Here is a 23,507-nt window from a genome sequence, read left to right on the forward strand (position 1 = left end):
TCCCCTTAATGGCTGAGTAATACTCCATTGTATATATGCACCGCATCGTCTTTAACCATTCACTGTCAGTGGACATCTGTGGTGTTTCCAGGTCTTGGCTATTGTAAATAGCGCTGCAATGAAATGTATGTGATTTTAAGCCATAAAGTGTGTGGGATTTCATTATGCCACAATATAAAATGAATGCAATAACATCCCAATAATAAATATAACAATAATAGATCATAGTATTCAGCACTTACTACGTGCTAAACATAATCAATTGCTTTATCTCATTATTCCTCACAGCACCTCCTAAGTCTGGCGCTATTATTACCCCAATTTAGCACATGCAAAAGCTGAGGCTCAGGACTGAGGATGTGGGGGCAGGGGTCCAGCCCAGGGCTGGAACTCTGAAGAGTCTGGTCGTTATGCCACATTGCCTCCTATTCAGAGAGGGGCCCCTCATGGAAGGACTGATGCTGAAGGTGAAGCTCCAAGTCTGTAGCCACCCGACCCAAAGAGCAGACTCATTAGAAAAGACCCTGATGCTGGGAAAGATTGAGAGAAAGAGGAGAAGGGCACGACAGAGGAAGAGATGGTTGGATGGCAGCACCAACTCAATGGACATGAGTTTGAGCAAACCCTGGGAGATAGTGAAGGGCAGTGAAGCCTGGCGTGCTGCAGTCCATGGGGCCACAAAGACTGAGCACAGCACAATATTCAAGAGCTGACGATTTAGTGGGGACCAGTGGTACAGAACAAGAAACAGCTTGACATCGTGGTATGAATTTGCTGCAGCTGAGACGTGCACAGGGTGCTATGGACAGTCGGGCAACATTAGACCAATCTGGAGTTAGGGAAGGCATCTTGGAAAAGGCAGTCTTCAGTTGTGTCCTATTACTTTGTTTAGTGGTATTTATTTGCTCCTTAACATTTTCCAAATAATATGCAAAAATATAGATAAGCGAGTAAAAAACATATCCGAAATCTCTTCACCCAGAGATACTCACAATTGATCATTGGTGACCTTCCAGGAGTGTATGTATGTGTGTATGTGTGTATGTGTGTGTGTGTGTATGTGTGTGTAGATAGCATATTTTTTATTATCATCATTAAGGTTGAGGAAAACAGCCTAGTTATTCAACTGTAGCAATATATCCACCCAAAACTCAACCACCAGCCTCAAACATATGTCTGTGTTTTATTTTAGGAAAACATAAACTGGGTCACAAAACGTCTTCAGAAAGCAGGATAAGTCACGAAACACACAGAAGGGATCTGAATTTGCAAATGTGGGGCCTTGGCCTTGTTCAGAGGGCGAGGCTGATGTGAAAATTTCCTCTTCCAGGAAAAGCAAGGTTCACTCAAGCTGCAAAGCCCAGCAGGTCATTAGATTTACAGCCTCTTTTAAAGGGTTGCGCTTTGATGGCTTCTAAGTATCGATTAGCTGAGCACACCAACCGGAATTCAGCAGAGACTCAAGGGATGAGAAGGAGAGGGGAGATGGTGGTGGTGACGGTCTTGATGTAGTTTTCAAAGTCACTTCCGAAAAAGGCGATGAGGAAATAGTTGAGTATCCCAGCGAGGGACATGGCGAATAGGAACAGGATAATGCGTTTCCCAAATATGTAACCAGGTGTGCTGGAAAGGAAAGAGAGGGAAAACTGGAGAACAGCACAAGTGACGCCAATTTAACACAAAATATTATTGCTTTGAAATACATGGGGCTTAAAGGATACCTCCTTTCACTCAAGGATGCTCCATTTACTTCACATGAAGGATGGACGTGTCTTACCTAGTATTAGTCATTGAATCTAGTTCAGAACCAAGCAAAAAGAGCTTTAAACCCATCACCATCAGGGCTCTTCTCTGTGCCATGGTAACGCCAGCTCCCGGATGGCGTGAAGGTGGTGGCGTCCGCTGGTAGCCGGGGTTCTGACAGGGGATTAGGAATCCATGGATTCACGAAGACCCTCTCAGGAGTGCCTGTAAGACCTATGCTGGCAGCTGTGTGTAATGCAGGATTTTCAGTGCCTCAGGTGAGAAGGGATGGTATACATGCACCAAGAAGCCTGGTGGATTCTAAGAGATGCTCTCGCATTCGAGGGCTCAGTCTCCTGAGGCTGCCTGGGGATAACTCAAGTTCCCACTAATGAGAGCTGGCCTCCGGGGCTGGAAGGCAGGCCCTTACATGTGAAGAGAATCAAGGAAGGGAGACTTTGTAGGACTGGATGATTTTGTCTCCTTCTGTCACAGGCTCTAAATCCTACACTGCTTGCACAGAGCATCCACTAGGGTCAGGAGGCATCTCTCCAGTGACACGTGACCACCCAGCTGTGCTCAGCAGCTGCCTGGTTCCCCTCCTCTGTAGCATCCATCTGTGATGGCTCTGGATGGTTCATTCCTGCAGCACTGGTATGTTTTGAAAGTGCAGCCAAGTGGGTCACCGAGTGAAAAGTGAAAGTGTTACTCGCTCAGTCCTGTTGTACTCTTTGCAACCCGATGGACTGTAGTTCACCAGGCAAGAATACTGGAGTGGGGTGCCATGCCCTTCTCCAGAGGATTCTTCCCGAACCAGGAATCAAGCCCAGATCTCCTGCATTTGCAGGCGGATTCTTTACTGTCTGAGCCACCAGGGAAGCCCCATGGGTCGCCAAGATTATCAGTTGCTAAGGCTGTTAGTAAAGACCCTAGCAAGGGGACTCCTTGGCACTCAGGAGGCCTCCCCAAGAACACCCAACTCATCTAAACAGGTGCCTTAAGGCTGCCAGGCCCTTGCTTGCTATAATCTAGAGACTACAATGTGGTATCCATAGGTTCAATGTTAGAAATTTTATCTTATTGAAAGGGACCCCAAAGGTTCATGATGCAACTCCTAGTTTTCCTGTGTCAAGAGTTTGAAAATAGTTTTGCAGCTGAGTATCAACCTCCTCGCTCCTCACAGTGCTCCATGGACCAGCAGCACAGGAGCTTGTTGGAAATGCAGATGCCCAGGTCCACTGGATCAGAACCCATACTGTGGATAAGCTCCCCCCGGGACTCGCGAGCACAGCAGGATCTGAGAGTCACCCTCAGAGAGCTCCCTGCTTCTTGGCCAGTGCGTTCCTCTCTCCTTGGTTTCCTGGTTACAGTCCTGCTCGTGAAGTGACCCATTCTAGCTCTTTCTTAGGGGAAAAAAGTATGGTCCCCAAAGAGAGCGTTCTGAGCTGAACTGTACATGTGCCCCGCCCTCACATTCATATGGTGTAGTCCTAAACCCTAGTCCCTTAAAATGACTGCATTTAGAGAGAGGGTCTTTAAAGAGGTGATAATGGTAAAATGATAATGGTAAAATTTTCTCTTCAAGAAAATCAGAGACACCAAGGGAACATTTCATGCAAAGATGGGCTCGATAAAGGACAGAAATGGTCTGGACCTAACAGAAGCAGAAGATATTAAGAAGAGGTGGCAAGAATACACGGAAGAACTGTACAAAAAAGATCTTCACGACCAAGATAATCACGATGGTGTGATCACTCACCTAGAGCCAGACATCCTGGAATGTGAAGTCAAGTGGGCCTTAGGAAGCATCACTACAAACAAAGCTAGAGGAGGTGATGGAATTCCAGTTGAGCTATTTCAAATCCTGAAAGATGATGCTGTGAAAGTGCTGCACTCAATATGCCAGCAAACTTGGAAAACTCATCAGTGGCCACAGGACTGGAAAAGGTCAGTTTTCATTCCAGTCCCAAAGAAAGGCAATGCCAAAGAATGTTCAAACTACCACACAATTGCACTCATCTCACATGCTAGTAAAGTAATGCTCAAAATTCTCCAAGCCAGGCTTCAGTGATACGTGAACCGTGAACTTCCAGATGTTCAAGCTGGTTTTAGAAAAGGCAGAGGAACCAGAGATCAAATTACGGACATCCGCTGGATCATGGAAAAAGCAAGAGAGTTCCAGAAAAAACATCTATTTCTGCTTTATTGACTATGCCAAAGCCTTTGACTGTGTGGATCACAATAAACTGTGGAAAATTCTTCAAGAGATGGGAATACCAGACCACCTGACCTGCCTCTTGAGAAATCTATATGCAGGTCAGGAAGCAATGGTTAGAACTGGACGTGGAACAACAGACTGGTTCCAAATAGGAAAAGGAGTACGTCAAGGCTGTATATTGTCACCCTGCTTATTTAACTTCTATGCAGAATACATCATGAGAAACGCTGGACTGGAAGAAACACAAGCTGGAATCAAGATTGCCGGGAGAAATATCAATAACCTCACATATGCAGATGACACCACCCTTATGGCAGAAAGTGAAGAGGAACTAAAAAGCCTCTTGATGAAAGTGAAAGAGGAAAGCGAAAAAGTTGGCCTAAAGCTCAACATTCAGAAAATGAAGATCATGGCATCCAGTCCCATCACTTCATGGGAAATAGATGGGGAAAGTGGTGACAGTGTCAGACTTTATTTTGGGGGGCTTCAAAATCACTGCAGATGGTGACTGCAGCCATGAAATTAAAAGATGCTTACTCCTTGGAAGAAAAGTTATGACCAACCTAGATAGCATATTCAAAAGCAGAGACATTACTTTGCCAACAAAGGTCCATCTAGTCAAGGCTATGGTTTTTCCAGTGGTCATGTGTGGATGTAAGAGCTGGACTGTGAAAAAAACTGAGTGCCAAAGAATTGATGCTTTTGAACTGTGGTGTTGGAGAAGACTCTTGAGAGTCCCTTGGACTGCAAGGAGATCCAGCCAGTCCATTCTGAAGATCAGCCCTGGGATTTCTTTTGGAAGGAATGATGCTAAAGCTGAAACTCCAGTACTTTGGCCACCTCATGTGAAGAGTTGACTCATTGGAAAAGACTCTGATGCTGGGAGGGATTGCGGGCAGGAGGAGAAGGGGATGACAGAGGATGAGATGGCTGGATGGCATCACTGACTCGATGGACATGAGTCTGAGTGAACTCTGGGAGTTGGTGATGGACAGGGGGCCTGGGATGCTGCGATTCATGGGGGTCGCAAAGAGGCGGACACGACTGAGCGACTGAACTGACTGAGGTAGACCCTAACTCACTATAACCATTATTCTTATAAAAAGAGAAGGTCAGGGACTTCCCTGGTGATCTAGTGGTTAAGACTTCAAGCTTTCCAACAAAGGAAACTATAAGCAAGGTGAAAAGACAGCCTTCAGAATGGGAGAAAATAATAGCAAATGAAGCAACTGACAAAGAATTAATTTCAAAAACATACAAGCAACTCCTGCAGCTCAATTCCAGAAAAATAAGCGACCCAATCCAAAAATGGGCCAAAGAACTAGACAGACCGTTCTCCAAAGAAGACATACAGATGATTAGCAAACACATGAAAATATGCTCAACATCACTCATTATCAGAGAAACACAAATCAAAACCACAATGAGATACCATATCACACTGGTCAGAATGGCTGTTATCAAAAAGTCTATAAATAGTAAATTCTGGAGAGGGTGTGGAGAAAAGGGAACCCTCTTACACTGTTGGTAGGAATGCAAACTAGTACAGCTGATATGGAGAACAGTGTGGAGCTTCCTTAAAAAACTGGAAATAGAACTGCCTCATGACCCAGCAATCCCACTGCTGGGCATACACACTGAGGAAATCAGAATTGAAAGAGACACGTGTACCCCAATGTTCATCGCAGCACTGTTTATAATAGCCAGGACATGGAAGCAACCTAGATGTCCATCAGCAGATGAATGGATAGGAAAGCTGTGGTACATATACACAATGGAGTATTACTCAGCCATTAAAAAGAATAATTTGAATCAGTTCTAATGAGATGGATGAAACTGGAGCCGATTATACAGAGTGAAGTAAGCCAGAAAGAAAAACACCAATACAGTATACTAATACATATATATGGAATTTAGAAAGATGGCAATGATGACCTTGTATACAAAACAGCAAAAGAGATACAGATGTATAGAGCAGTCTTTTGGACTCTGTGGGAGAAGGCAAGGGTGTGATGATTTGAGAGAACAGCACTGAACTATGTAAATTATCATATGTGAAATCGATCACCAGTCCAGGTTCAATGCATGAGACAGGGTGCTCAGGGCTGTGCACTGGGATGACCCTGAGGGATGGGATGGGGAGGGAGGTGGGAGGGGGGTTCAGGATGGGGAACACATGTACACTCATGGCTGATTCATGTCAATGTATAGCAAAAACCACCACAATATTGTAAAGTAATTAACCTCCAATTAAAATAAATTTTTAAAACAACAACAACAACAAAAAAGATTTCGTGCTTTCAATGCAGAGGGTGCAAGTTTGATCCCTGGTCAGGCAAGCTGGGATCTCATGCAGCCAATAAAAGTTTTTTTTAATTTTTTTAAAGAGAAGGTTAGCGGGGTCTCCCTGGTAGCTCAGTGGTAAAGAATCCACCTGCCAGTGCAGGGGACAAGGGTTCAATCCCTCATCTGGGAAGATGCCACATGCTGTGGAGTAACTAACCCCACGTGTCACAGCTATTGAAGCCTGTGCTCCAGAGCCCAGTAGCTACAACTGCTGAGCCCAAGCACCACACCTACTGAAGCCCACACAGCCTAGAGCTGAACTGAGCTCCAGAATAAGAGGAGTCACCGCAATGAGAAGCCCACGCACCACAACAGAGTAACCCCTGCTCCCCACAACTAGAGAAAAACCCATGAGGCAACAAAGACTTGGCACAGCCAGAAATAAATAATACATTAAAAAAATATATTTTACAGAGAAGGTTACGACGGAGACACACACAGTGGGAAGACCCTTGAGGACATAGGGAAAAGACGGCCAAGTACAAGCCAAGGAGAGAGGCCTCAGGAAAAAGCAGCCCTGCCATTGTCTTGATTTTGGACTGCCAGTCTCCAGAAAGATAAGAAAAGACATTTCTGTTATTTAAACACGCTGGTCTGCATGGAGCACTTTGTTCTGGCAGCCTCAAAGACAAATACAGAGAATTACCTGCTAATGTTGGTAAAGAAGTGGAAAGAAAGTAAAGGAGTCTATTTTTTTTTTCAGCCAGAGAATAGAGGCTTCAGAGAAATTAAATTGTTAAAAGTCAAATATTATAGTGAGTCAGATTTATCACATGAATGAGGCCACCATATGCTCATTACAGAAAGGAGGGAAAGTGATTTGTGAAGCTATTTCAGAACCTGTTCAAGATAAATCTGTGGTGAAGGATGAAACAGGAGTGCCTCCCGATGAAATAGTGGTGTTCTTGGTCTGGGCAGGATGTTTCTAAGAACTCGAGGAGTATCGCCCCTCAAGGAGGCGCTTCTCTGGGTCTTTAACTCTTCCCAGACAACTTCTCCAGGGATGTCACTGCCTTTTTCGCTGCTGAAGAGGGCTCTCTGATCACTTCTTGGCCTTTTGGCTAAGATCAAGTGAAGGAGGAGGCTCTCTGAACTGGGCAGCCTTATCCACCCAGAAAGTGAAAGTGAAGTCCCTCAGTTGTGTCTGACTCGTCTCAACCCCACGGAATGCAGCCCACCAGGCTCCTCTGTCCGTGGGATTCTCTAGGCAACAATACTGGAGTGGGTAGCCTTTCCCTTCTCCACGGGATCTTCCCAACCCAGGGACTGAACCCAGAATTCCCACATTGCAGGCAGATTCTTCACCAGCTGAGCCACAAGGGAAGCCCAAGAATCCGAGAGTGGGTAACCTATCCCTTCTCCAGCAGATCTTCCCAATCCAGGAATCAAACGGGGGTTGGGGAGGATGCTATTGTGAGACATGGAGGGGACAAGAAGCGGAATAGGGGGTGGGCGCTGGGGCCAGCATGTGGGGAGCAGCCCCCACAGCATCTTCCCCACCCTTGGAACCCCTCAGCGATTCTGATCGCTCCAGAATTGAGGCAAACTGTAACTCGAAACTTTCTTCTCTAAGTACCATCATTTACTTTACTAAAACCCAGCTTTCCCAACCCAAGTCTAAGGAAAGGACAATCATAGCCTACGCTGTCTCTGTCCACCACCGGCGATTGTGTCTGACTTTCTCAACAGTCTTTCCTCAGGTCCCCGATGTCTGTTACTCAAGAGACCTTATCACAAGGTGCAAGCTTTAGTTCTCCTTCCCCTGACAAATAATGGCACGCTTCACTCACGGCAGACTTTGGGAAGCCAGACAGGGGGGTATAATTAAAGGCCCAGATGCAGCAGGGTGGGAGTAGAGGCTGTGGCTTGGCAAGGCATGCTTTTAAAGCACCCTTTGGGAGCCCAGCACCACGTGGAAGAATTTTTTTTTTTTAATGGAAAAACGAGTCAAGGGCCCTGGCTGTATTTCCAGAACCAGCAAAGTTCAGGGAGGAAAAAGGATGAGGGATTGAAGTCGCCCTCCCCGCTCCAACCCTCATGGTCCCTCCTGGTCAGCGGAATATTGTTGAATGACCACTCTTCCGGCTGGAAAGTGCCTCTCCCTCCGTGGTTCTTTCTCCGTCCCAGCGGCCTACCTCTGAGTTCTCTCCCCCAGGTAGCCAACAAAGTACTTCTGCCTCACGAACAGATACATCAGTCCAGCAAAGGCAGCAGGAACTAAGAGGAGAAAGGACAACACCCGTGTTAGTGTCCTAGATGGAACCCAGTACTAATACAGCCAATAGGTAATCAGTGTTGGTCGCAAAATCGAGCAGAGGCCTCAGCTTCTGCCAGTCAGGGCTGACATGAAGTTCAGCAATGAGCCAGGGACAGGAAGCATCCTGAGATCCTTAAGAATAGTCATGCTACCCTGTACTGGCATCACAGTGTCATTTCATACAAAGTCTTTTCATACCCATCATCTAATCTGAATCCTTTTCACATGACTGGTACCATCTTTTTCTTTATTATGTATTTATTGTATTTCTGGCTGTGCCGGGTCTTCCTTGCTGTACCTGGACTTTCTCTAGTTGTGGCAAGTGGGGGCTACTCTCTAGTTGCAGTGAATGGGCTTCTCACTGTGGTGGCTTCTCATGTTTCAGGCGTATGGGGTCAGTAATTGAGGCACACAGTCTTATTTGCCTTGCAGCGTGCTGGGTCTTCCTGGAGCAGGAATCAAACCTGTGCCCCCTGCACTGGCAGGCGGACCCTTAGCCACTGAACCACCAGGGAAGTCTTGGTATGGTCTTTTCTATTTCCAGATGTGGAAACATGGATTCCAGCAGTCAAGAGACTTGTGTGAGATTGTCAGCTGATAGGTACACATACACGTGTGTGTGTGTTTGCATGTGTGTGTGCAGGAGGAAAGTTAGACTTGCTCCCAGAGCCCTGCTCTGAAGCTGGTCCTTACAAAGTACACCCTTCACCTGCGGACCTCTGGGAATCATGATGCTCAACGTTTTCTGAACAATTGCTACGGTTTAGGAAAGATCTCCAGGGAAATAAATGCCTTTTGCATTCCAACCCTGTGAGGAATACACACAAGTTAAACAACCCCATGGAGTCCTGAGCGCTTGAAGCCGAGAGTTGGAAACCCAGCCCCATCAGGACTGTTAAGATCAGGAGCTAACGCTTAACACATTCTATTAATACATTTGACAAAGGGCTGATTACACTTTTCCTACCTATCAGGAATTACTATGAGGGTGAAACAGAAGTATGGATATAAAAGTTCTTCAAAATCCGCACCCCCCCTACCCCAACCCCCCCCCCCCGGTGTTATTCAAATACCAAGTGAAGCGCATTAACTAAGCACTTGATATGTGTCAGGGAGTGCTCCAGGCAGCCTGGGTACTCGGGTCTCCAATCCTCTCTTCTCTGATGGTTTCAAAGTTTTGACAAGTCACAGCTGCCGTGGACAAGGTTTTTCCTGGTTGATCCCTTCCAGATGGCTCTGAGCTAACTTATTGGCCCACCTTTCTGTCACCGGGAACTGAACCGAACATGAGCTGATAGAAATCAGGGTGCAAAGTGACTGAACTCACTGCCCGTATTTGGGGATCGGTGCCTGCCCCTGGCGTGGACCTGAGCTGCTTGAAACACCAGGAGGGATGTCGTGTGTTCAAAACGAGGCTCTAAAATTCTCGGGTTTGAGCAGGTTCCCCTGAGGTTTGGGCTCCTGCTCTGTAATGTGATGAGTTTAGGCTGGTGTTCCTTTCACCTGAAAAATTATCCAATCTACCATATTTGTAGGAAATGACTATTACACCGAACAGGAGTGACTGACAGTTTTTCTCCCGGCAATGCCAACACTTGTTTTGGCAGAAAATGTGTACTTCCAGGCCCTGAAACCCTTTTCAACTCCCTTTATCCAACCAGAATAACTCCAGATTCATCTCTATCAAGTATAATCTAAGAAGACATAAAAGGAATCATAACTCCTACTCAAAGTATAGTTTGACTTCATTTTCCAGGTGATGCCAGACATGTTTCTTATTTAACTGAGGATAGAAAGTGGGAGATTAAGACGTGTTTCCTGACAGCCTTATGGATCACCTCGTGCTCCTGAAGTAGTTTCTGCTCCCAGCCTTCACCTCTCTCATTGCACCTGATTCTCTTCCTTCGTGGCGTGTCTCACTCTTGGCAATGAACTTATCCATTCATTCATTTTCTGTTGGTCCACCTTGCCAACTGCTGTGTGCTTCTCCACCATCTCTGTCTTATTTACTGCTATGTATCCAGGGAACAGGGCTTGGCACATAGTAGGTGTTCAGTGTATATTTTTATGGAAATGAATAAAGCAAGAGGACACATGTGAAAAACCCAGGATTTATCCTGAAACCCCTGGGAGTCCATCCTGGCTCCGTTACCCAGCAGCTGAGCAACCTTGAATAAGTCACTTATCTCCCTGAATCAAAGGATCCTCAAAAGTAACAACAGGGGGCAACAACGTCCACTTTACCTACTTTATTGCATGAGTGACCACAATAAGGATGAGATCATCTCTCACAGGACACTGGCAGCCTTTTGTCTCACACGGCTGGGCCACAGCATGGAAGCCAGCCAGGTCACACCAGACCTTCAGCAGACACAAGGCCAGTCTCCAAAGTGGACCAAAAATACCACTCGGTTTCCACTTAATTTTAAATCAGTTTTGGGAATCCAACTTGCTGAAGTCAAAACTGTGGGCTGCTGAGGACCAGGGAGGCTGGAGACCTCGACCCATGCCGGAAGGAGGAACACATGCAGAAGGTAATGAGCAGTCAGCCAGGTGACGGTCGCTCAGAACAGACACCTCCTGCTCTCATTCAGAATGCCCTTGTGTCTGAGCTCATGCTGCTTAAGGTTTCTGAGTCACATTTAGCCTGAAACCACCCTTGTCAGTGCAGCCGCTCTCAACCAGCCACCAGGGAGCCAGCATTAGCGATGCATTACCTCCGGGCCCCGCACTGGCCCCCCGCCCACTGGCTCACAACCTCCGGAGGGTCTCACCTCTCCGGAGCTTTGCAGATTGGAGCTGGAGGGCAGACAAAGTCTTTTCAACAGAAAAGCCTACACTCACACCTCCTGGTGACACACGTTTTGGAGCGAGTACACACAAGGAGAAAAGCCCAGGTTACCTTGGCTGCAGAGAAGCCCGGCGCTCCAGAGCATGACAAGGAAGGTGGGGTAGGCATCCACACAGTTCTGGCTGCAGAATAAATCAACAAGGGGGAAAAAAAATCAGAGGACACAGTTTAGTCTGAAAATTACCTGAAACCCCAAATAATAATCAATGTCTTGCAAGGTGGGCTTCCCAGGTGGCCCTAGTGGTGAAGAACCCGCCTACCATGCAAGAGACGTAAGAGATGCAGGTTCAATCACTGGGTCAGGAAGATCCCCTGGAGGAGGGCATGGTGACCCACTCTGGTATTCTTGCCTGGAGCCTAGCAGACGTGGACAGAAGAGCATGGCAGGCTGTAGTCCATAGGGTCACACAGAGTCGGACATGACTGAGATGACTTAGCACACGTGCGCACACATCTCACAAGGCCTGGACTCCATTCATAATTCCTCTGACCTCCAGAAACAGACAGCAAGTAAAGCAGACACAAGCTTGGAATTCACCTACTCCCTTCCGCAGTGAAGCCATTTCTTGATGGATCCTCCTTGGCCGGAGTCCTGCTCCCGGCTATGCCAAAGCACTTCTTAGAATTGAAAAGTGAGAGACGCGGACAGCAGGGCTGGGTGAGTCAGGGTGGGGTCAAGAGAGGGACCCGACAACGTGGACCCCACCAAGTAGACCTTCAGGTCAGACACACAAGTCAGCTCAGACATGTGAGCCAAGCTGAGGAAGGACAGGTGAGCCTCCACGTTACTGGAGCCAGGATGGATTAGGCAAAGGTGGTGCTCATTATCCTGCTGATGGCTTTGTCAGGGCGAAGGCCTGGCCCCCCACGCCGGGGTCTGACACCCTTGGTCTCCTTTAAGCTCATGCAATCCTGCCAGTACACTCAGTAACTGCACGGTTTCCTGTGGCTTCTGGGACAAGTAGCCACAAACTCAGAGGGTTAGGACAAATGTATTATCTGCAGGTCAGAAGTCTGAAGTCAGTCTCGATGGACCAAAATGAAGATGTCAGCATCACTACATCCCTTCTGGAGATGCACTGCTTCTATCTCTTTGCCTTTCCCAACTTCTAGAGGCCACCTGTGATCCTTAGCTTAAAGCCCCATCCAGCCTGAAAGCCAGCCATGGTTGATTATGTCTTTGCAACCCCAGCTCTTCTGCCTTCTTCTAGCACATCTGAAGGACCTTTGCAATGACATTGGTCCTACCCAGATAATTCCAAATACTCTCTTAATTTAAACTCAACTGCTTAACAACCTTAACTCCCCCTTGCCATGTAACATAACCTATTCACATGTTCCTGGGATCCAGATGTGAACATCTTTGGGGGGTCATTCTTCTGCCTATCACAATTTTCTCATGTGTCAGATGAGAAACTGAACCTTGGAGAAGCTGAAGATAATTTACCCAGGGTCACCCAGAGTAGCAAAGCCAGGACTTAATAGACTCTAAAGCCAGGACTGTTACCTCTTCAACCCTGCAGGCACACCTTGGAGATAGCATGGGCTGAGCTCCAGACCACCACAATGAAGCAAACACCGCAATAGCACAACTCACAGGAATGTTCTGGTTTCCCAGTGCACATAAAAGTTATGTTTATGCTACACTGCAGCCCAGTAAGTGCGCCATAGCATGATGTCTAAAACACAAGGCACATTCCTTAATGACAAATATTTTATTGCTAAAAAATGCTATCCATCATCCGACAATGCAGGGCCACCACAAATTTTCAGCTGGTGAAAAACACAGTATCTGTGAAGTATGATCAAACAAGGTATGCCTGCACTCAATTAAATAGTGAGTGTCCTCTTGAAAAGCTTCAGGTGAGATCAGGACAATCTATCCGGACATCCATGGAAACACAACATAACAAGACACAGAGGGATGAACAGGGAAAGGCGATGCAACAAAGCGGGAGGGGCACCCGATGAGGACTGGTCCCCAACCTGACATTAACCAGCTGTTTGCCATTGGCAAAGCAATTTCTCTGGACTTGGTTTCCCTACTGATAAAACCAAGAGACGAATAGTGAATAACTCTGAGATCCACTTAAGCTCTAAGAGTTGATGGTCTAATGTACCAGTTCTCAAAGTATGGTCCCTGGATCAGCTGTATCAGAATCACCAGGGACCTTCTTAAAAATGTAAGTGTTAATGCCTTCCTTGGACCTACAGAATTAAAACTTCTGGGGGCTGCCCAGTAAGATTTTAAAGAGCCCTCCAGGTGATTCTGATGCATGCTCAAGTTTGAGAACCACTGGTCTAAGGCAATTCAAACTACAGAGGTAAACTCAAAGGTGCAACTTTCTTCAGACTTACCTGGCAGTTCAGTGCTTAAAATTCTGCGCTTCCAATGCAAGGGTTGCAGATTCAATCCCTGGTCAGTGAACTAAGATCCCACATGCTGTGCAGTGCAGCCAAAAAGGTATTTAAAAATATAATCTTCAAAACACGTTTGGGCTTTTACCCAAATTCCTTTCTTAGAGTTTTCCTCTGGCAGCTTCTTGATGTGCTTCTCATGATTTTTCTCCTAAATATCAGCCTTCAAATTGATAGGGTCTCCCAATCCAGTTGGTACCACTGAGAACCCTAGAATGACCAGCCTTTGGTCTGTCCCTTAGCGCCCAGGGAGGCTGGGCTGTGTCCCTGGCCACGGGGCCTTCATGTCTTTCTGATGGTCAAAAATTCTTTACTGGAGAACTTGACAAGAAGAAAAGATAAGAAACCAATGTATCCTGTCCTGGGATGTGGGCATGGGGGAACCAACAAAGCCTGCTGACTCACTAGGTGCTCTGGACACCCAGAACTTCCACTGACCTATGAACACAGTAATAATTCCAAAGGACAGGAGCCCCTTAAAGATCTACCATTTGGGGTGAAGCACTTAGTGAATAAGAGCCTCTTGATTAGGGTGAAAGAGGAGGGTGAAAAAGTTGGCTTAAAGTTTGACATTCAAAAAAACAAAAATCATGGCATCTGGTTCCATCACTTCATGGCAAATAGATGGGGAAAAAGTGGAAATAGTGGCAGATTGTATTTTCTTGGGCACCAAAATCACTGTGGATGGTGACTGCAGCTGTGAAATTAAAAGACGCTTGCTCCTTGAAAGAAAAGCTATAACAAACCTAGACAGTGTATTAAAAGGTAGAGATATCATTTTGCCAACAAAGGTCTGTCTAGTCAAACCTATGGCTTTTCCAGTAGTCATGTATGGATGTGAGTTGGACCATAAAGAAGGCTGAGCACTGAAGAATTGATGTTTATGAACTGCAGTGCTAGAAAAGACTCTTGAAAGTCCCTTGGACAGCAAGAAAATCAAACCAGTCAATTCTAAAGGAAATCAACACTGAATATTCATTGCAAGGTCTGATGTTGAAGCTGAAGCTCCAATACTTTGGCCACATGATGCAAAGAGCCAATTCACCGGAAAAGACCCTGAGGCTGGGAAAGAGTGAGGGCAAGAGGAGAAAGGGACAACAGAGGATGAAATGGTTGGATGGCATCGCAGACTCAATGGATATAGTTTGAACAAACTCCAGGAGATAGTGAAAGAAAAGTCTGATGTGCTGCAGTCTACAGGGTCACAAAGAATCGAACACAACTTAGCAACTTAGAATGCATGCATGTAACTGAATCACTTTGCTGTATGCTTGAAACTAACACAACATTGTAAATCAACTCTATTTCAAAAAGATTTTAAATTAATTAATTAATGAAGCAAATATCATTAATTACAGTAGTAGGATCAATACCAATCAATAGAACCAATGTAGATGGATCACGTTCAAATCATTGGACAAGTCCATGCTACTTAGAAGTGAGCCTAGGGTGAGAGGAGCAGGGGAGAAGAAGCCTTAGGGTGTCATTTACCAAAATGCATTTTTGTGAGACACCAAACCTTTGATACGCTTTTTTTTTTAAGGAGGGTTTTCTGTAGTTCAATAAGACCTCCCCTTCTTGGAGAACCAAGCGTCACAGAGTCTCTTAGCACTGTAAAGGGTCTCGAAAGTCTTGCTGTGGGGAACCCGTTTCCCTGTCATGCCTGTTAACAGCCCACGAACTTGTAACCTAGGGGACCCATTTTGGAAAATTACACACCTCCAGAGACCCGTTTTCTCTCCACAGTCTGTACTCACCTGCACCCCTGGGGAAGAATCTTAGGTCCCTTAACTGACACTTTTCTCCAAAAATCAAACTTTGACTGCTCTGCCTGCACACATCAGCTGGGAACAGAGCTTCAACCTATGTGTTAGATACAAGATAAGACAGTCAAGGTCTTTTTCTCTCTCAAAATCAGGCTCAGCTCTGCCCTCAAGGGAGATAGGTGGTAGGGCAGCCGATTAACCGAAGTCCAGTCAGAACTAACGGCATAACCTGGCTGGGACGTCTTGTTTATCGACAGCCCCCAAATCTTGAACGGTCTGTATCAGTCCACAGCCAAATTTTATGCTGAAAAACATGCATTAGTCCTTTCAGTCCACCAGCATCATTTATTCTTGATGCTATCTTCCCTTTCTATGGTCTCTAAACATTTACGATCCCACACTCCATCAACCAAGACTTTTGATGGTATAAGCCTATGACAGGTACATTTATGTACAAATTATACACAACATATGCCTCTCGATCTGTATATTAAAACTGAGTAAAGCTTAGTTTCCTATAGATGGCAACAGTAAGTACATGTTCTCTTCTACTCGCATCCCCGTGGCTCATCTCACACCCCTTTTGGGTGCCTTTGGAGGCCCCTGGGGAAGCTCTCATTGGGAATGACTTTCTTCTGGTAGCTTCCTGGCCGAGGCGCTCAGACCGGAGGCCCTGGTGGTGGCCAGTGGGCAGTAACAACCGCTGCGTTATCTCCAGAGCCTTCCACAACCCGCCTCAGGCACACACAGGGTGCTGCAAGCTGGCCAGGGAGGAAATGGTCTTTGTAACAGAACCACAGCAGTGTCTGGATGACCTTTATCTTACAGAAAATTTTCCTCCACCCCCGCCATAGGTCCAACCTCTCCACAGCTCACTCTCCTCCCCTCGGTCTCTTTCCCCTCTCTGGAAGGGTAAGTAGGAAAGTCAGGACCCCCAGGCAGCACTGACTGCCCACCACTCTTCTCTAGCATCTTTTGATCTCAGGTACTGCACACCATTGCAGAGCTCCACAGCCACCCCCACAGGGCACTTCCACAATCCGGAGGCTGGCCGTGGGGACCAGCGGTCAGTGCGGTGGCTTCGTCTTCTTCTTTTTTTAAATTTATTTTTATTTATTTGGTTGCTCCGGGTCTTAGCTGCAGCATGTGGGATCTAGCTCCCTGACCAGGGACCGAACCCAGGCCCCTTGCATTGACAGTGCCGAGTTTTAACCACCAGGGCAGTCCCATGGTAGCTTCTGAGAAGGAGAGCTGGTTCACTCCTGGAAGAAAAGGCAGAAACAAGGCAGCCTGGCCTGCTGTGGCTCTTCCTCATTGCTGGCAAGATGGGAGCTCAACTTCCCACCTGGTACAGAGAAATTCCCCTGCCCCCACTTCTCCAATACTGACCAGCTGTGTTCATAAGAGCACAGTGCTGCTGGTGAGAACGCAGTGATCTGGGTGGGAAGAAGCTTCCCATTCCAGTCTGTCTGTAGAACAGGATTCCTGGTTTTTGGATTCCATTTTCATGGAGGTTCTGGCATCATCCCCAGTGGAGCACCCTGTCTTTGCTCCTCTTTGCCGGCCCCTGCACACGGCACAGAAGGGCTGGGGGTGCCCCACACACGATTCCCCTCTCCTATAAATGTGAACATCCTACATGGCTTAAAGCCACACCTTTCAACTTCTCCCTACCCTTCTAGAACTTTCCTTGTGTGGCCCTAAGTCCCGTTTTAGAAGGCTCTCTGGGGAATATCAAAGTCACCTCCAAGCCGAGACTGAAGGCCAGCTCCCTGGCAGCTTGGGGCTACAGCCGCCCTTCCTAACAAGCCTCCAGTCACAGGCATGGAGAAGCCCGCCACAGGCTGATGGCTGAACCCTTTGTCTAAATGCATTTGGCAGAGAGGAAAATGAGTGTTTGAATAACACCATTCAGATTTGCATCCCAAATAGCACCCCTCCTCCTTCCCTGAGTTGTTCCGATGTTTTCTAGCAACCTTTACCTGCAGAAGTAAAGAAGGAGAGAGAGAAAAGCAAGCGGATAGTCCCCTCATGCTCTCTGTCCTGGTTGCTCCAGGAGACCAGGCATAGGTGTGCCCACGGGGCAGCAGGCAGCTGCCTGCCAGTCCTGCTTGTTGCTTCTGATGCCAGCTGGTGAGTAATGGCTGGTTTGTACACCAGCACTTCGGGACTAACCCCCCAGGAAATCGGTCAACTCCATGACCGAATGACTGGCTGAGGGGTTTCCTGACCAGGCAGGAGCTGCGAGGTCTACTCCCCCACCCCCAACACCTCTGCTTCCTCTCTTCAAACACCAGCACCTGCTAAAATGATGAAAAGTACCCCCAAAGCCTCCCAGGTGAAGTTCAAGCTTCCCTGGAACCCACACCGCCCCCCGCCACACCCCAGCCTCCAGAAGGTTGTCCCAGGCCCACTCCGGGTCAAAGAGCAGTGTCAGAGTTTGGACTCACTTGGCAGTGTAGACCCGCTCAAAGGCCAGCGGCCCAGTCCTCTGGAAGCTCCGCCCATTGTGGGTCTTGCTTTCGTGCTCCACCTTGTGGGCAAAGAACCCTGCCAGAAGGAAAGGTTTGGATTTATAATGGGCACGTATCCCGAGCCTGGTATCTTAATATTTTTCCTGGAATGTTAAATGTTTCCTTCTCTCGACCTCTAAACACCCCTAATTGTCCTCCATCAAATGTCACTGAGCACAAAGGTATTCAGCAGCTACTCTTGACTGATTGCTACACTTGGTGTTGGTGAGGCAATTGTGAGCAAGACACACCCCCACCAGAAGAAACAGACAACCAAGTAAGGAAAGGCCTACAGAGAGACGCGTGCTGAGACTGAGTGAGAACATGGAGCCATCGAGGGTCAAAGAGGGCTAACAATTCAGTGTTTGGGTCACAGAAGGACTCCTAGAGGGAGTGACGTGTGAGATAAAGCCTGAAGGACAAGCAGATGGAGGGGGCCAGGGAGAGCTGAGCAGACCGCTTCACTCTGTCGGAATGGGATATGCAGAGGCCCAGCAGCAATTCCCTCTGGGGTTCGTACATCCAATTGACTGGGAGATGGGAGGTGGGGAGGGCAGTAATGGGGAGTATAAACCTGGTAGAATTACAAATGAAGCCGAAGAGAGGGAGACGGTGAATTGCTCTTTCAATGCCATTTCTCTGTTATCACTTGCCTTGTGCCAGATACTTAGCTTGTATCAGAGAACAAAACACACACACAGAGCCTTGGCCTCAGGAGCTTATGTTCCAGCGAGGATACAAGGAAAGGAGACAGACCACACACAGTAAACAATATGTAACAATTAAAATCACACAGTGTGCCGAGCTGTGGACAAAAGTGAAGGCAGAGCAGGGCAGGGGCCTCCAAGGGTGCTGGTCAGAGTGGCCAGGGGGAGCCTCAAGGAAAAAGTGCTAAGTGAGCCAAGGCTGAGCAGATGGTGGCAGGGACACAGCCCTCAGACCAGCAGTGTGACCATGACCTTGAGGAGAGCCACGTTAAGAACGTCTGAATTTATTGCCATCTTGAGGAAGCATGGAGTTACTGACAGGTGTGAGCTGATGAATGGCTTCGCCAGAAAGCCGCTCTGTCTTAACGTGGTGAGGGCTTAGAGGGGTGAGACCCAGGACAGGGGGAAAGACAGCAGGGAGCTGGTTAGGGTGATGGCTGGGGGATGCAGAGACACGGGGGAGACAGAGTCTGTCTTGTCTACAGGCTGGATGGTGGGGAGGGGGGAACACGGTCTCTCCTTCCCTCTCGCTCTTTCCTCCTTTCTCTTCCTCTCTCTCCCACCCCTCCTATTTTATTCCTTTCCTCCTATTTCAAGAGTGAAAAAAGGAAAAAGGGTGACAGTCAGGTATCCCACTCACAGGATTTCTTTTTATCAACTTCACATTAGCCTCCTCGAAAAGACCTGAAAAGGATGCTTCATCCATTGTGTCCGTGGATAAAAGCCTTCGTGATTTGCTTTTTGGTGAAAGCATGTTCCTCCCCTAGGGCTGTGCCCACACCGGGCAGAGCCACAGGGCTGGCTTCATGATGGCACTCTGGTGGACGCCGGACACATGCTCTGTGAAGCACATCCCCACGCTGTCAACAAGGGCACTGTGGCTCAAAGAGGTTGAATAACCTTCTCTGTCCCACCACTGGGGAGCAGGGGGCTGCTGGGACTCGAGTCCAGCTGGGCATGCGAGAGTGTGTCCATCCTCTTACTATCACGCAGAAGCTCACTGCAGGGACTCCATCAGCAATGTGGGGTCTGCTCTGGATGTCTCTTCTCTCCAGAGAATACAGTGGAAATTCTGATCACTGTCTTTCCAGAACCCAAGGTGATGCCCGTGCCTCTGAACACATAAGCAGGGACAGTATTAAGAAAGTCCGAGGTTACTTCTGCAGCCAGCTGCACAGCGGGGCCCTCCTTCTCTCAGCTTGCTTCCCTTCTTCTCCTCCTTGCCCAAGAACAGCCCCTTCCTCTTTTGTAAGTCTTAGTCCTCCACCTGCGACCTTGACCCTGCTTTGGCCAGCCTCTTCCGGTCTTCCTTCATCGATGTTTGCCCTGCTTCATAAATCTTTGGTCTCTATTTTTCTCCGAATCTTTACCCTTGAAACATGCTCAAATCTCTCCTAACCTCAAAACAGAACAAAAACAAGCCTGCCTCTGTCCTGAACCCCCACTAGGGTCTACCTCTCTTTCCTTCCAAGCTAAACTTGAGAGAGTTGGGCCACATTTGTCCACTCCTCCAAATACTGACACTCCATACTCCATATGCTTGATCATGTTACAGAAACTATGCGTTCACACACTGCTCTTGGCTGGCTGCTAACATCAGGCCAAACCAGAGGGATGGAGAGAGACCAGAGGGAGAAGGTTGCAAATGGTCACCGAGAAACTACCTCATGCTGGCCTCTGCCAGCAACTCAGGGATTATCTGAGGCAACACCCTCAGCTACCACAGGTGGACAGTATTAGAACCCCGCCTCTCTGTTGAGGAAACTGCAGGTCAGAGAAGGTGAATAACTTTCTCAGGATCACAGAAAAAGATTCTGAGATTTTCATTTAGTATGAGTCAGCCCTGTGATACACAAGAATAGCTCACACCTCCATCATTTTAACAGAACTGGTGTCTGGATTTCGGGAACAGATTTCTTGCATGAAAAACACCCACCTGCATCTTAGAAAGAAGATAGCAAGTTGGTGGTGGGTGGGGTGGGAAGGAGTAATCTGATGACTAGGGACTCTGGAAACTAAGTCGGCTGAGAAATGATATGTTGAACCAGGGATATTACAGGTGACTTTGGAAATACAGAAGCTTCAGGCACAGTCTAAGCTTTTCCAAAGAACAGACACACCAGTGGATAGAAATTAGAGGGCAGCAGGTTTCAGTTCAGTGTAACAGAGAACTTCCTGAGCAGTGAGTGTTTGAATGAGTGAATCCAAGACAACACACATCGTGTAAACTTCCACGTTTTGAAGTAGCTTTGAATCCCAGTTTCACCACTACTGACTCTGGAATCTCCAACTAACTCTCTAAGCTCTCTAAGCTCCACTTAGTTATTCTGTGAAATAAGAGCGCAATAGTAGAATATTTCATAGTGTGCAAGGATTAAATGAGATCATATTTTGACCAGCACGAAGCACCATACATGACACACAGCAAATTCTCAATACACTTGACAATGGGAAGAGTGAGCCCAGGACGTTGTGAGCACTCCATCCTGGGAGTGTTCAGTAGGGGCTGTTGAGGATGCTGTCTAGACTTCTGCTGTTACTATTCACAAGGTCTCCATGCACAAGGCCCTGGGTCCCTCCCCTCAGCTCACTCTCTCCCCCACCCCCCCAACCTAATTAGTTTGGCTTCCCGTGGGAATCATTTTCTCCAAAGCCATGTTTCCCAGGTTTGCTTCATGTCAAAGCTGCTGGCACCCTGGCCGAGAAGTGGGAGGCCCTCTGGATGCTACGCAGAGGAAATGCATCTGTCTACACGACCGGGGAAACCAGGCTTTGGTACTCGTGGTCCAGGTCGCTCAAACTTTAAACGTGGTCTGCGTTCCCAAACGTGCATTATGCCGGATCAAGCTGGGAGGGGGCCTCGGGTTCAATGATCTTGATGACTCCTGACTGTTTGAGAGGCAGAGGAGGAAGCTCACAGGGCTGGTGGGCTCTGCCTCTCCCCTGGGGAATTGGGAGCCAGAGCGGGCCCCCCCTCACCCCCACAGTATCACAGACACAGGGGCCGAAACTCCTTGTCTTGGGACAAACACAAAGTACACAGTGCCTGGCAACAGCATGTAAATCGATCCTAAAGCTAACAGGAAGGGTTTTGAATGTAGCTGGCGTGGGGGCAGAGTTTTTGCATTTTTTCTGCACGTAATACAGTAGGTAGACCTTTGGCTGCAACCTCGAGGTTAATTAGAATTGCAAAGAGAGGTTCTGGACCTCGGTTGGACCTTTGTGTTTGCCTAAAAGCTCAAGGATAAAACAGGTAGAGGTGTTATCTCCCCAGTCACTTGAATTTCTCTGGTTCCCCTGCACCAGCACATTGAACAGAGTTAAAAGGTGGTCTAAGCATGACCAGCAAGCCTCGCTCTGTGCCTCAGAGACGAGCAAGGCTGATCCTGAGCCTCTGAAGAGAGCCAAGAACTCCTTCAGTGGCTTCAAAACCGCCCCAACCTTTGCAAAATCACTCTGTCCACACGGTGCCCTTGCTGGTCACAGGGCAGGGGATGGGGAGGAACAGAGGCTGTGACATGGGCTCCGTGCTATCCACATCGCCACAAACATAGCCTAATCGACAATGTGTCCAGGATGAAAAGTCTCCAGCCCAAAGCAGGAGCTGGTCCATTCTCAATTCCCTCCCTGCCAGGAAGCGTCATCAGCTCATGGGACTGTGTGAGCAAGGCCACTGCGTCCTGTCGTCACCTATCCAAGATGGTCAGCCGAAAGATTGTGACTAGAGCTCAGACATGTGGCCATCTATCCTCTCTCCTCCCCACGACCTAATCTCATCTGCCAAAAATGATTAGAAATCTCGTCGTCCACCTCAAGTCTGCTCAGGGTTCCCTGCGCTTCTACAGAGAAGCCCAGGACTCATCGGACACTCCAGGGCCAGGTCCTGGGGCATCTCGGGGGAGGGGGAGAGGCTCTGTTCTCATGGAGGGGACCAAGCAGCATCCCTTCACTGAGCTCTGGACCGGAGGCCAGCAGCTCAGGGTGGCTGTGAACCTCTGCATGGGTGGCTGAGGGGACTCCGGCTCCTGTCCCCTGTCACCGATCTTGACGGGTTTCGGGGGGGCCGGAGGGGGCACCCGAACAACCAGCACCCATGCAACTGCCGCCACAGGGATTCGAGGCTTCACAGCAGGCTTCCTGCTTCCTGCCTGCCCATCTTCTCCTGCTGTTTGCTGCTAATCCCCATGGATGTGGGACCCTTCCTGGGCCAGGCAGAGTCCCCGTTGGGAGTACGCAGGTTGAATGAATGATCCTTTGGAGATTTACAGAGACCAAGAGAGCCCAGCATGGCAACTGCATGAAACAGCAGTGGCTTGGGCCACAGCAGCCTCACCCGGAGCCATTCGTCCCCTCTCAGAGCTGCAGCTCTGTTGTGTGGCACTTACTATGAAAATGCTCGGGTCAGAAAGCTGCCAAGTGTTGTTCCACAGAGGAGACCGACTTGGAGTATGCAAGATTGGTCTCTCTGGTGCCAGGAGGCCATGGGAGCCTTACTCTGTGCCCAGAGGGCTCATCACAAACCTAAGGCCACACTCAAGCTGGGGGAAAATATCAGGATATCCCAAATCGAGTGAATACCCACATTTCCAAAGTGTAACAGTATATGAACATTCAGAAATTACCATTAAGTTACAGAGTAAATCTTCCCCTTTTTTTCTCTGTCTTCATAAACTGCAAATCCTAAAGAC

At 47.9% G+C, this 23,507-nt stretch overlaps 1 protein-coding gene across 4 annotated transcripts in view; it reads right to left on the bottom strand.

The window, feature by feature from the left end:
- Nucleotides 1-1,164: 1,164 nt before the first annotated feature.
- ALOX5AP (arachidonate 5-lipoxygenase activating protein) overlaps nt 1,165-23,507 on the bottom strand; it is a 28,015-nt gene continuing 5,672 nt past the window's right edge. For 2 of the 4 annotated variants that reach the window (XM_060394058.1, XM_004012141.5), the window contains 4 exons: nt 18,050-18,149; nt 11,467-11,537; nt 8,443-8,524; nt 1,165-1,623 (listed from right to left, as the gene is read on the bottom strand). In XM_060394058.1, coding sequence (XP_060250041.1) covers nt 1,461-1,623; nt 8,443-8,524; nt 11,467-11,537; nt 18,050-18,149 — 416 coding nt within the window. In that variant the 3' untranslated portion in view covers nt 1,165-1,460. Of the gene's footprint in view, nt 1,624-8,442; nt 8,525-11,466; nt 11,538-11,675; nt 11,773-18,049; nt 18,150-23,507 lie in introns of those variants that run through there. The other 2 variants (XM_060394059.1, XM_042254823.1) reach the window with 2 other exon arrangements.

The sequence above is a fragment of the Ovis aries genome, chromosome 10 (genome assembly GCF_016772045.2).
Source record: "Ovis aries strain OAR_USU_Benz2616 breed Rambouillet chromosome 10, ARS-UI_Ramb_v3.0, whole genome shotgun sequence".
Lineage (NCBI taxonomy): Eukaryota > Metazoa > Chordata > Mammalia > Artiodactyla > Bovidae > Ovis > Ovis aries.